General features: G+C 43.7%; 1 protein-coding gene across 5 annotated transcripts in view; it reads right to left on the bottom strand.

The window, feature by feature from the left end:
• Positions 1-15302, bottom strand: part of LOC120032155 (liprin-alpha-2-like) — a 278259-nt gene that overhangs the window by 36987 nt on the left and 225970 nt on the right. For all 5 annotated transcript variants that reach the window (XM_038978121.1, XM_038978122.1, XM_038978123.1 and 2 more), the window contains 9 exons: positions 13178-13312; positions 11879-11962; positions 11557-11688; positions 11387-11449; positions 10936-11027; positions 9466-9604; positions 8496-8716; positions 6034-6271; positions 3008-3037 (listed from right to left, as the gene is read on the bottom strand). In XM_038978121.1, coding sequence (XP_038834049.1) covers positions 3008-3037; positions 6034-6271; positions 8496-8716; positions 9466-9604; positions 10936-11027; positions 11387-11449; positions 11557-11688; positions 11879-11962; positions 13178-13312 — 1134 coding nt within the window. The remainder of the gene's footprint in view (positions 1-3007; positions 3038-6033; positions 6272-8495; positions 8717-9465; positions 9605-10935; positions 11028-11386; positions 11450-11556; positions 11689-11878; positions 11963-13177; positions 13313-15302) is intronic.

Here is a 15302-nt window from a genome sequence, read left to right as displayed (position 1 = left end):
CCTCACACATCAATCTCTACAATACTGTTATTACACTATAGTCACACCTCACACATCAATCTCTACAATACTGTTATTACACTATAGTAACACCTCACACATCAATCTCTACAACACTGTTATTACACTATAGTAACACCTCACACATCAATCTCTACAATACTGTTATTACACTATAGTAACACCTCACACATCAATCTCTACAATACTGTTATTACACTATAGTCACACCTCACACATCAATCTCTACAACACTGTTATTACACTATAGTAACACCTCACATCAATCTCTACAATACTGTTATTACACTATAGTAACACCTCACATCAATCTCTACAATACTGTTGCTTCCAGCCTACAAACAGAAACTAAAACAGCAAGCTCCCGCGCTCAAGTCTGTTCAACGCTGGTCCGACCAATCTGATTCCACGCTTCAAGACTGCTTCGATCACGTGGATTGGGATATGTTCCGCATTGCGTCCAACAACAACATTGACGAATACGCTGATTCGGTGAGCGAGTTCATTAGAAAGTGCATTGACGATGTCGTACCCACAGCAACGATTAAAACATTCCCAAACCAGAAACCGTGGATTGATGGCAGCATTCGCGTGAAACTGAAAGCGCGAACCACTGCTTTTAACCAGGGCAAGGTGACCGGAAACATGACCGAATACAAACAGTGTAGCTATTCCCTCCGCAAGGCAATCAAACAAGCTAAGTGCCAGTATAGAGACAAAGTAGAGTCGCAATTCAACAGCTCAGACACAAGAGGTATGTGGCAGGGTCTACAGTCAATCACGGATTACAAAAAGAAAACCAGCCCCGTCGCGGACCAGGATGTCTTGCTCCCAGACAGACTAAATAACTTTTTTGCTCGCTTTGAGGACAATACAGTGCCACTGACACGGCCCGCTACCAAAACCTGCAGGCTCTCCTTCACTGCAGCCGAGGTGAGTAAAACATTTAAACGTGTTAACACTCGCAAGGCTGCAGGCCCAGACGGCATTCCCAGCCGCGTCCTCAGAGCATGCGCAGACCAGCTGGCTGGTGTGTTTAAGGACATATTCAATCAATCCTTATCCCAGTCTGCTGTTCCCACATGCTTCAAGAGGGCCACCATTGTTCCTGTTCCCAAGAAAGCTAAGGTAACTGAGCTAAATGACTACCGCCCCGTGGCACTCACTTCCGTCATCATGAAGTGCTTTGAGAGACTAGTCAAGGACCATATCACCTCCACCCTACCTGACACCCTAGACCCACTCCAATTTGCTTACCGACCCAATAGGTCCACAGACGACGCAATCGCAACCACACTGCCCTAACCCATCTGGACAAGAGGAATTACCTATGTGAGAATGCTGTTCATCGACTACAGCTCAGCATTTAACACCATAGTACCCTCCAAACTCGTCATCAAGCTCGAGACCCTGGGTCTCGACCTCGCCCTGTGCAACTGGGTCCTGGACTTCCTGACGGGCCGCCCCCAGGTGGTGAGGGTAGGTAACAACATCTCCATCCCGCTGATCCTCAACACTGGGGCCCCACAAGGGTGCGTTCTGAGCCCTCTCCTGTACTCCCTATTCACCCACGCCTCCAACTCAATCATCAAGTTTGCGGACGACACTACAGTGGTAGGCTTGATTACCAACAACGACGAGACGGCCTACAGGGAGGAGGTGAGGGCCCTCGGAGTGTGGTGTCAGGAAAATAACCTCACACTCAATGTCAACAAAACAAAGGAGATGATTGTGGACTTCAGGAAACAGCAGAGGGAGCACCCCCCTATCCACATCGACGGGACAGTAGTGGAGAAGGTGGAAAGTTTTAAGTTCCTCAGCGTACACATCACGGACAAAATTAATTGGTCCACCCACACAGACAGCGTTGTGAAGAAGGCGCAGCAGCGCGTCTTCAACCTCAGGAGGCTGAAGAAATTCGGCTTGTCACCAAAAGCACTCACAAACTTCTACAGATGCACAATCGAGAGCATCCTGTCGGGCTGTATCACCGCCTGGTACGGCAACTGCTCCGCCCACAACCGTAAGGCTCTCCAGAGGACAGTGAGGTCTGCACAACGCATCACCGGGGGCAAACTACCTGCCCTCCAGGACACCTACACCACCCGATGTCACAGGAAGGCCATAAAGATCATCAAGGACAACAACCACCCGAGCCACTGCCTGTTCACCCCGCTATCATCCAGAAGGCGAGGTCAGTACAGGTGCATCAAAGCAGGGACCGAGAGACTGAAAAACAGCTTCTATCTCAAGGCCATCAGACTGTTAAACAGCCACCACTAACATTTAGTGGCCACTGCCAACATACTGACTCAACTCCAGCCACTTTAATAATGGGAATTGATGGAAATTATGTAGAAATGTATCACTAGCCACTTTAAACAATGCCACTTAATATAATGTTTACATACCCTACATTACTCATCTCATATGTATATGTGTATACTGTACTCTATATCATCTACTGCATCTTGCCATCTTTATGTAATACATATCACTAGCCACTTTAAACTATGCCACTTTATGTTTATATACCCTACATTACTCATCTCATATGTATAGACTGTACTCTATACCATCTACTGCATCTTGCCTATGCCGTTCTGTACCATCACTCATTCATATATCTTTATGTACATATTATTTATCCCTTTACACTTGTGTGTATAAGGTAGTAGTTGTGGAATTGTTAGGTTAGATTACTTGTTGGTTATTACAGCATTGTCGGAACTAGAAGCACAAGCATTTCGCTACACTCGCATTAACATCTGCTAACCATGTGTATGTGACAAATAAAATTTGATTTGATTTGATTTGATAGTCACACCTCACACATCAATCTCTACAACATTGTTTGCTTATAGGTCTTCAGAGTCCAATAATGGCAAGGATACACCAGACCATGACAGTCATCTACTGGAAGACAGAGGTACTATGCATTTGAAATGTCTAATGTAATAAAATGAACATATCATTAGTACTGTACCTTTCTCCTGTGTTTCCTCAGATCACTGGGCTGCAGGGTGGAGGACAGGAAAGAAAAGGAAAACAGCAGTTTACAGTAAATCAGTAAGATTAAACTAAATGTCCTCCCCCATACAGAAACACCTCATGTATAGTTATAGACATGGCTAGCCGATATACCATCAGGTGGGCACATAACCTGTCAATTACACATTACACCACACAATCAGTTACAGTGATTTGTTGACAAAATAACCTGCTTTGCCACTATTCATTTGAGAGGTCAATAAAATCAAAGGCTCATTCTTTAAAAGCCCCTGGGTATTGGCAACATTCACTCTCTGAGACCGTTTGACTGGCTGGCTGGCTGGCTGGCTGGCTGGCTGGCTGGATGGATGGCTGGATGGCTGGCTGGCTGGATGGATGGCTGGATGGATTGTGGGGATTTGAATATTTTTAGCCCAGTGGAGGATAGAAAAAAGAGACAGACTCCCTGTGATGGGGACATCTGGAGCACTACAACCCTGGGTCAGTGTGCTGAGTGTGTGTGTGAGACAGACAGACAGACAGACAGACAGACAGACAGACAGACAGACAGACAGACAGACAGACAGACAGACAGACAGACAGACAGACAGACAGACAGACAGACAGACAGACAGACAGACAGACAGACAGACAGACAGACAGAAAATTAGTGTGTTATTAGTTTAAGCAGACCGTGTTTGTCCACTGCTGTGACTAAGATGAAGATCAGATCGAACCTTCTGACCAATCCATGCATTCTGACTTGGAATGCTTGTACTAAATTTACAGGCTAATGAAATATGGGATATTTGTAGATGGATATGTTTATGTACTCTGAAGTGCTCCTTGTCTTGTCCCATGCTGTATGTGTGACTCTTCTATTGTTTGTTGCCATAAAGAAGAATATACTACAGTATAGGACAACAAGGCTATTTTTTTCACAAGAGACAGACTGACACACATTTTCTGTTTTGACAGACATTATTACTATTATACATTTATTGACCTAATGTAGACAGTACTTTTATTGACCTAACAGACAGTACTTTTATTGACCTAACAGACAGTACTTTTATTGACCTAACAGACAGCACTTTTATTGACCTAATGTAGACAGCACTTTTATTGACCTAACAGACAGTACTTTTATTGACCTAATGTAGACAGCACTTTTATTGACCTAATGTAGACAGTACTTTTATTGACCTACCAGACATTACTTTTATTGACCTAACAGACAGCACTTTTATTGACCTAATGTAGACAGCACTTTTATTGACCTAACAGACAGTACTTTTATTGACCTAATGTAGACAGCACTTTTATTGACCTAACAGACAGTACTTTTATTGACCTAATGTAGACAGTACTTTTATTGACCTAATGTAGACAGTACTTTTATTGACCTAACAGACAGCACTTTTATTGACCTAACAGACAGTACTTTTATTGACCTAATGTAGACAGTACTTTTATTGACCTAATGTAGACAGTACTTTTATTGACCTAATGTAGACAGTACTTTTATTGACCTAATGTAGACAGTACTTTTATTGACCTAACGTAGACAGTACTTTTATTGACCTAATGTAGACAGTACTTTTATTGACCTAATGTAGACAGTACTTTTATTGACCTACCAGACAGTACTTTTATTGACCTAATGTAGACAGCACTTTTATTGACCTAATGTAGACAGTACTTTTATTGACCTAATGTAGACAGTACTTTTATTGACCTAATGTAGACAGTACTTTTATTGACCTAATGTAGACAGCACTTTTATTGACCTAATGTAGACAGCACTTTTATTGACCTAATGTAGACAGCACTTTTATTGACCTAATGTAGACAGTACTTTTATTGACCTAATGTAGACAGTACTTTTATTGACCTAACAGACAGTACTTTTATTGACCTAACGTAGACAGTACTTTTATTGACCTAATGTAGACAGTACTTTTATTGACCGAACAGACAGTACTTTTATTGACCTAATGTAGACAGTACTTTTATTGACCTAATGTAGACAGTACTTTTATTGACCTAATGTAGACAGTACTTTTATTGACCTAATGTAGACAGTACTTTTATTGACCTAATGTAGACAGTACTTTTATTGACCTAACAGACAGTACTTTTATTGACCTAATGTAGACAGTACTTTTATTGACCTAATGTAGACAGTACTTTTATTGACCTAATGTAGACAGTACTTTTATTGACCTAATGTAGACAGTACTTTTATTGACCTAATGTAGACAGTACTTTTATTGACCTAATGTAGACAGTACTTTTATTGACCTAATGTAGACAGTACTTTTATTGACCTAATGTAGACAGTACTTTTATTGACCTAATGTAGACAGTACTTTTATTGACCTAATGTAGACAGTACTTTTATTGACCGAACAGACAGTACTTTTATTGACCTAACAGACAGTACTTTTATTGACCTAACAGACAGTACTTTTATTGACCTAATGTAGACAGTACTTTTATTGACCTAACAGATAGGTCGGTAGGTAATGGACCTCAGCCAGATGGATTGAGTTGCATAATCTATCAAGGAAAGAACACCATCTAAATAAAGTTGAAAGAAAGCCAATACATGCTTTTACAAGTGGCTGGCTTATGAAAAAAATCTATGTCTGGCTCTCTCTTGGAGCTGCTTTGAAATCTGGTCCATGGTCATTTGAGGTTACTAGTTTACCATCAAATTGAGTTTACTCTCCGTTCTAGAATAATCAAGGGCGGCTCAGGTGAAGTAGTCGTATGAGGTCTATTGAAAGAGCAAGGCTGAGAACAAAGAAAGAGAGGCCAAACACAGCATACTGAATGCTGATCCCAGGTGCTTCTATTGGCCCTGTCCTGCACCACAATACAGACAGAGCCCGATACGGCTGTGGTAGCCTTCGTCAAGACTGGGATACACTCGTACATACACATACATACGCACACAACTAACCCCCACCCACCCACCCACCACACCCACAGCCCGTCCTGACCCCAGCAGCGTACCAGTGTCATGATACCCATGCGCTCCATGTCTGCGGTGCTGCGGTGGTCCAACTTGGGGGTGGAGTGTCCGCTGGGCGGGGAGGAAGAGGCCAGGGAGGAGGCGGTGGCCGAGGCGGTGATGGAGGCTCCGGGGTGGTGCATACGGGCCAGGTTGAGACCCTCCAGGCTAACGCTGGCCACACGGTTCTCTATCTCCTCCGCCCGCAGCTCTGTCGACTCCTTCTCCTCCTGGATCAGTCTGGGAGAGAGGGGGAGGCAGAGAGGGAGGGAGGGATTGATTAGACTTATTTCACAGCTGTATTCAGCCACTGAATATATAGAAAGATCATTCATCCAACAAGATTCTGAGAATTCTCAGAATCCCTTGGTCCTTTGTGGTTCAATTCTCTGGATGTTCATGGAAATCCCCACTGCAGACCCATAGGGCTCCTCTTAAAGACAAAGCCGGGAGACAAAAAGCCAGTTCATTACTCATAAACCATATAGGTGCACAACACTACCTCACAACACTAATTAGTTTAGAAATTAATTCAGAGGGCTTTCTGCCATCGGAGCTGAAATCGTATTCCAACTCAGCATAATCACCCTGATGAGGCATGTCTCTATCGATTGTGCTTATAAGCAAAAAACAATAAAGGCCTTAGGTAAATTAACAACACTTTGCTTTAAAATGTCACTTAAGCTTAGGGTTGTGTGAAATAATACTTTGCTAATCACCAGACAAGAAGATCAGTACAATATTAACAAGCAAGTAACAGACCTTGTATCTTGAATAAGCCCAAACCAGTAAATACTGTTGTTTGATTTCAAACTGTGTCAGGCTCCCAATGTTAACCAAGTGTTAATCATCTTAATACAATAGATTATTTTGACAGCTAACTGGGTAAATGATCAATACTTGAATAAAACTACAGTATATCAGTGTCAGCTCCTCGCAGCTTTTCTAGGTACTGTAACTGGCAGTATCTGAGGTTTGTGTTTATTCATCTAGACAGGGCATCACACTCTGCAGACAAGAGCCAACAAGCTTCTGCCCTGAAGACAAGTGTGTCCACACACATCCCTGGATATCCAATCAATTACTATCTAATTAATTCAATTTCATCGCCACAGAAACCCGAGGCACGTAGCCCACTGATAGGATGAGCCAGCCTTAGGGGTGGAGAAAGCTAGGCCGACACCCTGAAGCTCTCCCTCACGTCAAGCACTAAGAGGCATATTTTACCGATCAACAATGAAGTGACCAACATGGATTAATCAAATCAATGTGTCAGTAATGTTTCCCAAGGAACTTTATCCGCCTGACATACAACTTGATTTACATAAAGATCAGTCACTAGGGGTGTTTCCTGGCAATGAGACCCACAGTTTTTATCTGGTCCCTAGCATGCTCTGTCCAAAAAGAGCAGGGTTAAAGTCAGGTAAATGTCTGGTCCCTCGCATGGTCTGTCCAATAAGAGCAGGGTTAAAGTCAGGTAAATGTCTGGTCCCTAGCATGGTCTGTCCAATAAGAGCAGGGTTAAAGTCAGGTAAATGTCTGGTCCCTAGCATGGTCTGTGTCACGATCGTCTTCTTGTGAGAAATTGGACCAAGGCTCAGCGTGTGCAAAATACATCTCTTTATTGTGGAAGAAAGAAAAAACACAAAAACACAAAAAAACGAACACTATACACAAACTAACAAAACAAACGACCGTGAAGCTAAATAACGTAAGTGCACAGACAAGCAACAAACGTTCAACATAGACAATTACCCACAAACACATGATGCCCATGACTGCCTTAAATATGGCTCCCAATTAGAGACAATAAACCACAGCTGTCTCTAATTGAGAACCAATCTAGGTAGCCATAGACATACAAACACCTAGACAAGACATTACCCCATTAAACCTACAAACCCCTAGACAAACCAAAACACATACTTCCCCATGTCACACCCTGACATAACTAAAATAATAATGAAAACAAAGATAACTAAGGCCAGGGTGTGACAGTCTGTCCAATAAGAGCAGGGTTAAAGTCAGGTAAATGTCTGGTCCCTAGCATGGTCTGTCCAATAAGAGCAAGGTTAAAGTCAGCTAAATGTCTGGTCCCTAGCATGGTCTATCCAATAAGAGCAGGGTTAAGGTCAGGTAAATGTCTGGTCCCTAGCATGGTCTGTCCAATAAGAGCAAGGTTAAAGTCAGCTAAATGTCTGGTCCCTAGCATGGTCTATCCAATAAGAGCAGGGTTAAGGTCAGGTAAATGTCTGGTCCCTAGCATGGTCTGTCCAATAAGAGCAAGGTTAAAGTCAGCTAAATGTCTGGTCCCTAGCATGGTCTGTCCAATAAGAGCAAGGTTAAAGTCAGCTAAATGTCTGGTCCCTAGCATGGTCTATCCAATAAGAGCAGGGTTAAGGTCAGGTAAATGTCTGGTCCCTAGCATGTTCTGTCCAATAAGAGCAGGGTTAAGGTCCCGTACCGTATCTCTTTGTTAATGGCGTCCAGCTGCTCCTGCAGCATCATGGCTAGGGTCTGGGCGTCTGAGTGACCGCCGGGGGACAGCAGGTCCATGGAGCTGAACATGGTCTCCCGGTCATCGTCATCAATGTCCGACATATCAGACATCTCACTCTCAAACGGGTGGCTACCCAGGATGCCTAGCTGCTGAGAGCGCCACTCGTGCTCCCCCAGTGACTTAGCCTGTTGGGGAGGGAGGGTTCACAGATACAGAAGTGTGCACTAATCAAGGGAAGTGTGCACTAATCAAGGGAAGTGTGCACTAATCAAGGGAAGGGAGTGTTCTTGAGGTAACCCTGGTAAAACATCATGGGCAGGATGACATAACTGTAGAGAGATGTGAAAGTTTTATGTAAAGAGACTTGAATATGTTTTTGCACTGTACAAATATTACAGCACACATTATGATTAATACATTCAATGCAGTATTTTGGTTTGATAAAATAATTGGCTAAGTAAAGCTGTCAGCTTCAGGGAGCCTAAAATGTCTCTACTAATTCTCCTTTCATCAGACAAAATAATGAGGCTTGACTTTTAATACGCCCCAAAGTATCTTAATAAACCATTAAATAGTTTTTAATTTAAAAAAAATACGCTGAAACAAGCTTCTAAGATGAATGCAGAATGTCAGTATTTATCTCCAGGTTATTTCAGTCTTCATGGTGATTTATGTTACAATCCTGAGACACTGTAACAGTAGCAATTTATAACAATGATCCTCAAAGGCAATGCTAACCAATCACACCCATCTCCAACAGGTTTCCCTCTGTCGTGCTAATGCTAACAGTCTGGCTCCATGCAACCATGTATGTCATACAGAGTTCAAAGACTTTATCTGTACTTGTTTAAGCTTTCCTGGCTTAATGGATATAATAGTCCTACTACTGCCTCTACCTCAGCCAGGGCTGACCAGAGAGAGACTAGTTCCTGACCTTGCTCTCGTCCCTGCGGAGACCCATGCGTCCTCTCCTGGGCCTGCGGATGACCTTGGCTGACCGGTAGTGGTCTGACTGGGTCTCAGCTAGGGAGCCCAGGGAGAAGCGGAGCTCCCCCGACGTGTCCAGGTGAGACCTGATAGATAGATAGATAGATAGATAGATAGATAGATAGATAGATAGATAGATAGATAGATAGATAGAGATACACAGAGAGAGAGAGAGAGAACATGCATGTCAGACACCGTAACATCAAGTTTGTTCAAAGGCAGCACTGAAATCGCAGATATTGTGCAAAGCATAATACCAAAACCAAGAGGATCTGCTTGTTTAAAATGGCCTGCTTGCTTATCTAGTATGAAGACAGTGTTGTGATGTATCAGGCAATTTGTAAGGAATCAACAGTCAGTGCTTGTGTGGTTTTCAACCGGTGGCAAATTGCTTTTCTAATGAGTTGTGACTGAAGAGGACAATCAGGAGATCATGACAGCTGCTGTCATCACAGAACTCCAGCCCAGTTATTGGAATTTATCACACATTTTGTCAGTGGAAAAATGTTATCTAATTTAAATGTAGGTATTGGAGGGAAGCAGAAGGATCTATGTAGTGATGCTATCTCTAATCATCTCAGAGAAATGTAGCTGAATCTAAATGGAGATGTTGGGAAAATGTTACAGTTATGTTCTGTCACTACTCCATCTTGAACAAACAGAGACATGACACATTATTTCTGAGGGTTTCTGTAGGATATCTATTTAAAAGGAATCCCCCAACCAGACACACACACACACACACACACAAACTACACTGAGAGTACAAAACATTAAGGACACCTGCTCTTTCCATGACATAGAATGACCAGGTGAATCCAGGTGAAAGCCATGATCCCTTGAAATCAGGGTAGATGAAGGGGAGGAGACAGGTTAAAGAAGGATTTTTAAGCCTTGAGACAATTGAGACATGGATTGTGTATGTGTGCCATGTGTGACAATGAGCAAGTGCATTTAAGTGCATTGGGACAGTCTATGGTAGTAGGTGCCAGAGGCACTGGTTTGTGTCAAGAACTGCAACTGTGCTGGGTTTTTCACGCTCAACAGTTTCCCATGTGTATCAAGAATGATCCACCACCCAAAGGACATCCAGCCAACTTGACACAACTGTGAGAAGCATTGAAGTCAACATGGGCCAACATCCCTGTGGAACGCTTTCGACACCCTGTAGAGTCCATGGCCTGACGAATTGAGGGCAAAAGGGGGGGTGCAACTCAATATTAGGAAGGTGTTCATAATGTTTTGTACACTTAGTGCATATGCACACACACACACACACACACACACACACACACACACACACACACACACACACACACACACACACACACACACACACACACACACACACACACACACACACACACACACACACACACACACACACACACACACTGTCCTACAAACTCACCCATACCGTGACAGAGTGGGTTCTGTGAGTGAGCCTGTTCTCAGTCGGAACTGGTCCAACTCTGATCTCAGCTTGTCTATCTCATCTGCCAGATGAGTCTGGAGGGAAGCCGGGAAACAGGGACGACATGAGGTGTACAGAAAACCTTGTGAAGTTTCTTATTCATTACTGTAAAACCCTGGATTTCAATTTCAATCACCACAACATGATTGGACAGCACTTGCTAGTCAGTTCTCGTACTCTGCCTGGTTATGGATTATAACTATCTCACTATCTGAACCGAGAGCAACGGTTTCTTGTGAATATTCAATGGAGAAGATGATAACAAATTAAACCCAAAGCCCAACACCCAGATCATTATTTATCTATTAAAAAGCACTTTATTAAACCAACCTCGTGTAAAATTAAAAACTGAGGGAGAGAAAAACATAATCACTTCTGATCCGGGGGGACGTACTTTTTCATGGATTGAATCCTCGTACTGTTTTCTGTAGCCTTCCGAGTCTTGTATTAAAACATTCTGAAATGGAAAGGGAAGTATTCCAGTCAATCTATGGCCATTTCCTCAAATTCATCTGAAATAAAACTTTATGACATATTGGTATTGATGTGGTCTCCATGTTTAACCTTCTCTTCCAGAGCAGCCATCCTCTCTTTCAGGTGGAGCTGAAGACGTTCGTTGGACTCTGTGAGAAGTCTGTCCACCGTGTCCGACAGGCGCTTGTTGTGTTCCTCGTTCATCTTTTCTCTCTGCCGAGCCTGAGGGGGACAAAAGATACAAAGTGTGTGACTTTCAAAAGCAGAATGTAGCAGCATGTAGCTTAATCTAGCATACTAGCCTTATGGCAGCTAGCACGCTAGGCTGCCCATGGTCAGCACACAGGCGGCATAGCATCATGTAGCATAACCTAGCCTAGCATGTTAGCACAGTCCCCCGGGGGTGACTCACTCTGAGCAGCTCCTGGTGCTTCTCCTCCAGCTGTCCCTCCAGGTGCCTCATGCGTTCCTCGATGCTGCCGTGGCGCTCCTCCGCCTGCAGGGGCCACCACACAGACAGGGGGGGAGAAAGGGGGGCAGGGGGCACAGTGACCCGCCAGTTTAGCAGCCATGGAGGGCAACACAGGCACATAATGCAGGGGCAACAAGACAAGACAGAGCCAAAAGCCTCTACTCCTCCAGTCTCAGATGGAACAGATAGATCACCAAAGCACAGGTAGAGAGAGGGGTGAGAGAAGGGCCAGGTCACAAGCAGTTGCTGCAGCAGTTAAGTCTACTAGCAATGAGCCCAGCCAGTGACATGCAGCTTTCCCCACAGTTTCAACCCTGCCTACGGACACAAGGAAAAACAAAGATCCCCCACAAGCAATCCCAGTACAATGACTCGCGACAACAGAAAGAAAGAAAACCAGCATGGATTTTTTTTTTAAATGTAGTCTAGTAGTTAGCGACAGTACTGTGGCACCCTGTGGGACTACCTTCCTAAGAATGGAGTTCATGTCTTGGAGTTTAGCTTCCATAACAAACTGATAATCATCAGGAGAGGAGGCGGAGCTCGAGTCAGACTATGGGGCAGCAGGAGAGGAGAGGAACATATTACAGGGTCAGAGGTGATCCCATGCATAGCCTGCACATACAGTACTAACACATAACAAACAACACATTATTGAAAAGACTCACTCCGGAATATTCTACATGTATGATGATAATCAGTTATACATAAGCAGTTTTGAAATGACTTCTCCTAGAATATGATGGAGCGGTTAAAGTAACTGTCCAGTGATTTTAAAAGTTCATATTCTGTTAACTCATACCCAAATAATTTAGCTGACTCATCCTATACTCGTATTTGTGGCCTAAGCATAAATTGGAAAAGAACACATAAAAGACCCCACCTCAAACAGACTGTTTCAAAAATGCTTGCTATTTGCTCCTGGAGGATGAGCTGGCCAATCAGCGGTCTACTTGCATGAATATTTTATATGATCGGTATACGCCCACACCATTCGGTTGTTGCGGTATGCCCACAACATTCCAACACAGAAAATATGCTTTTTAACATAATTAATTTGTAAAACTGTGTGAAGGGAACTATTTCACTCATATTGTATTTCATTTTAGGTCATAATTCATAGAAATCTGGAAGCACTGGAGTTACTTTAACGATGGGAGCAACGTGTGCTGCGTCTGAGTCTGCATGCACACACGTGTGTTTATGTGTGTGTGACCGTGTATGTGTGTGTCCTCTCACCTTGGTGAGTGCTGCTATCCTCTGAGCCAGTTCAGCCTCAACCTCTGGCAGGGTCTCAGCCTTTCTCATGGTCTGCTGCAGCTTCTGCTCTGCTAGCTCCAAACGCTCCAGCAGCTGCCTGTTCTTATCCTCCATCTGCACACACACACACGCCATGCATGCACAGGGAAACAAACACACACGCACAGGGAAACACACACACAGAGGGAAACATTGTGACTTATGACCTCGTCCCATATCACACATGGAGTACCACTCAATGCCAATCTCAAGAGCGTTATCTGAGTATTTCTGGACAAACTAAGTCACATGTAATACATATAGAACAGAATACAGTATACATACCGCAGCCAACGTGAGTAAAACATTTAAATGTGTTAACCCTCACAAGGCTGCCGGCCCAGACGGCATCCCCAGCCGCGTCCTCAGAGCATGCGCAGACCAGCTGGCAGGCGTGTTAACAGACATACTCAATCAATCCCTATCCCCGTCTGCTGTTCCCACATGCTTCAAGAGGGCCACCATTGTTCCTGTTCCCAAGAAAGCTAAGGTAACTGAGCTAAACGACTATCGCCCCGTAGCACTCACTTCCGTCATCATGAAGTGCTTTGAGAGACTAGTCAAGGATCATACCACCCTACCTGACACCCTAGACCCACTCCAATTTGCTTACCGCTCTAATAGGTCCACAGACGACTGTTAGTGGAATTAAATAATTCCTCTAATGTACTCATTAATTAAATTCAATCTGTCTATTTATAAGAATTTGTAAGATACTTATTAACATAAAATAGACAGGATACAGTCTTATCAAAATTAGATAATAGTAGTGTTTATTCTCGGAGCAAACTCCCATTTGATCATAAACACAGGTTTATATACAAGATATGACGTCATAGGTTACAGAATTAAGTCTCATTGTCCTGACAAATAGAAAACAGGTTCAAAAGTTCATTCCAACTTCCCAGGGCACTCACATGACACATATATAATCATTTATCCTGAAGGCTCACTATAATTTATTACCACTTTAGCAGACAACTCAAGATAATGAAAGACCTAAAAAGTTTATCTAAACACCTCAGGGCTAAGTTGGGTCAGTTCAACCATAGTTTAACGACCCTTTCTGCTTATTTTATGACCCACAACACAAATCTCTTTTCACCAGGCATGCAGAGTTCAATTAGTTATAGTTTTATCTAAAGCTAGAATTTGTTTTAACTATTTATTAACAAAATTCCTAACAACGACGCAATCGCAATCACACTGCACACTGCCCTAACCAATCTGGACAAGAGGAATACCTATGTAAGAGTGCTGTTCATCGACTACAGCTTAGCATTTAACACCATAGTACCCTCCAAACTAATCATTAAGCTCAAGACCCTGGGTCTCGATCCCGCCATGTGCAACTGGGTCCTGGACTTTCTGACGGGCCGCCCCCAGTTGGTGAGGGTAGGAAACTCCACCCCGCTGATCCTCAACACTTGGACCCCACAAGGGTGCGTTCTCAGCCATCTCCTGTACTCCCTGTTCACCCATGACTGCGTGGCCATGCACGCCTCCAACTCAATCATCAAGTTTGCAGACGACACTACAGTGGTAGGCTTGATTACCAACAACAACGAGACGGCCTACAGGGAGGAGGTGAGGGCCCTCGGAGTGTGGTGTCAGGAAAATAACCTCATACTCAATGTCAACAAAACAAAGGAGATGATCGTGGACTTCAGGAAATAGCAGAGGGAGCACCCCCCTATCCACATCGACGGGACAGTAGTGGAGAAGGTGGAAAGTTCCTTGGCGTACACATCACGGACAAACTGAAATGGTCCACCCACACAGACAGCGTGGTGAAGAAAGCGCAGCAGCGCCTCTTCAACCTCAGGAGGCTGAAGAAATTTGGCTTGTCACCAAAAGCACTCAAACTTCTACAGATGCACAATCGAGAGCATCCTGTCGGGCTGTATCACCGCCTGGTACGGCAACTGCTCCGCCCACAATCGTAAGGCTCTCCAGAGGGTAGTGAGGTCTGCACAACGCATCACCGGGGGCAAACTACCTGCCCTCCAGGACACCTACACCACCCAATGTCACAGGAAGGCCATACAGATCATCAAGGACAACA

Source organism: Salvelinus namaycush, chromosome 38 (genome assembly GCF_016432855.1).
Source record: "Salvelinus namaycush isolate Seneca chromosome 38, SaNama_1.0, whole genome shotgun sequence".
Lineage (NCBI taxonomy): Eukaryota > Metazoa > Chordata > Actinopteri > Salmoniformes > Salmonidae > Salvelinus > Salvelinus namaycush.
This window is presented reverse-complemented; position numbering and strand designations above follow the sequence as displayed.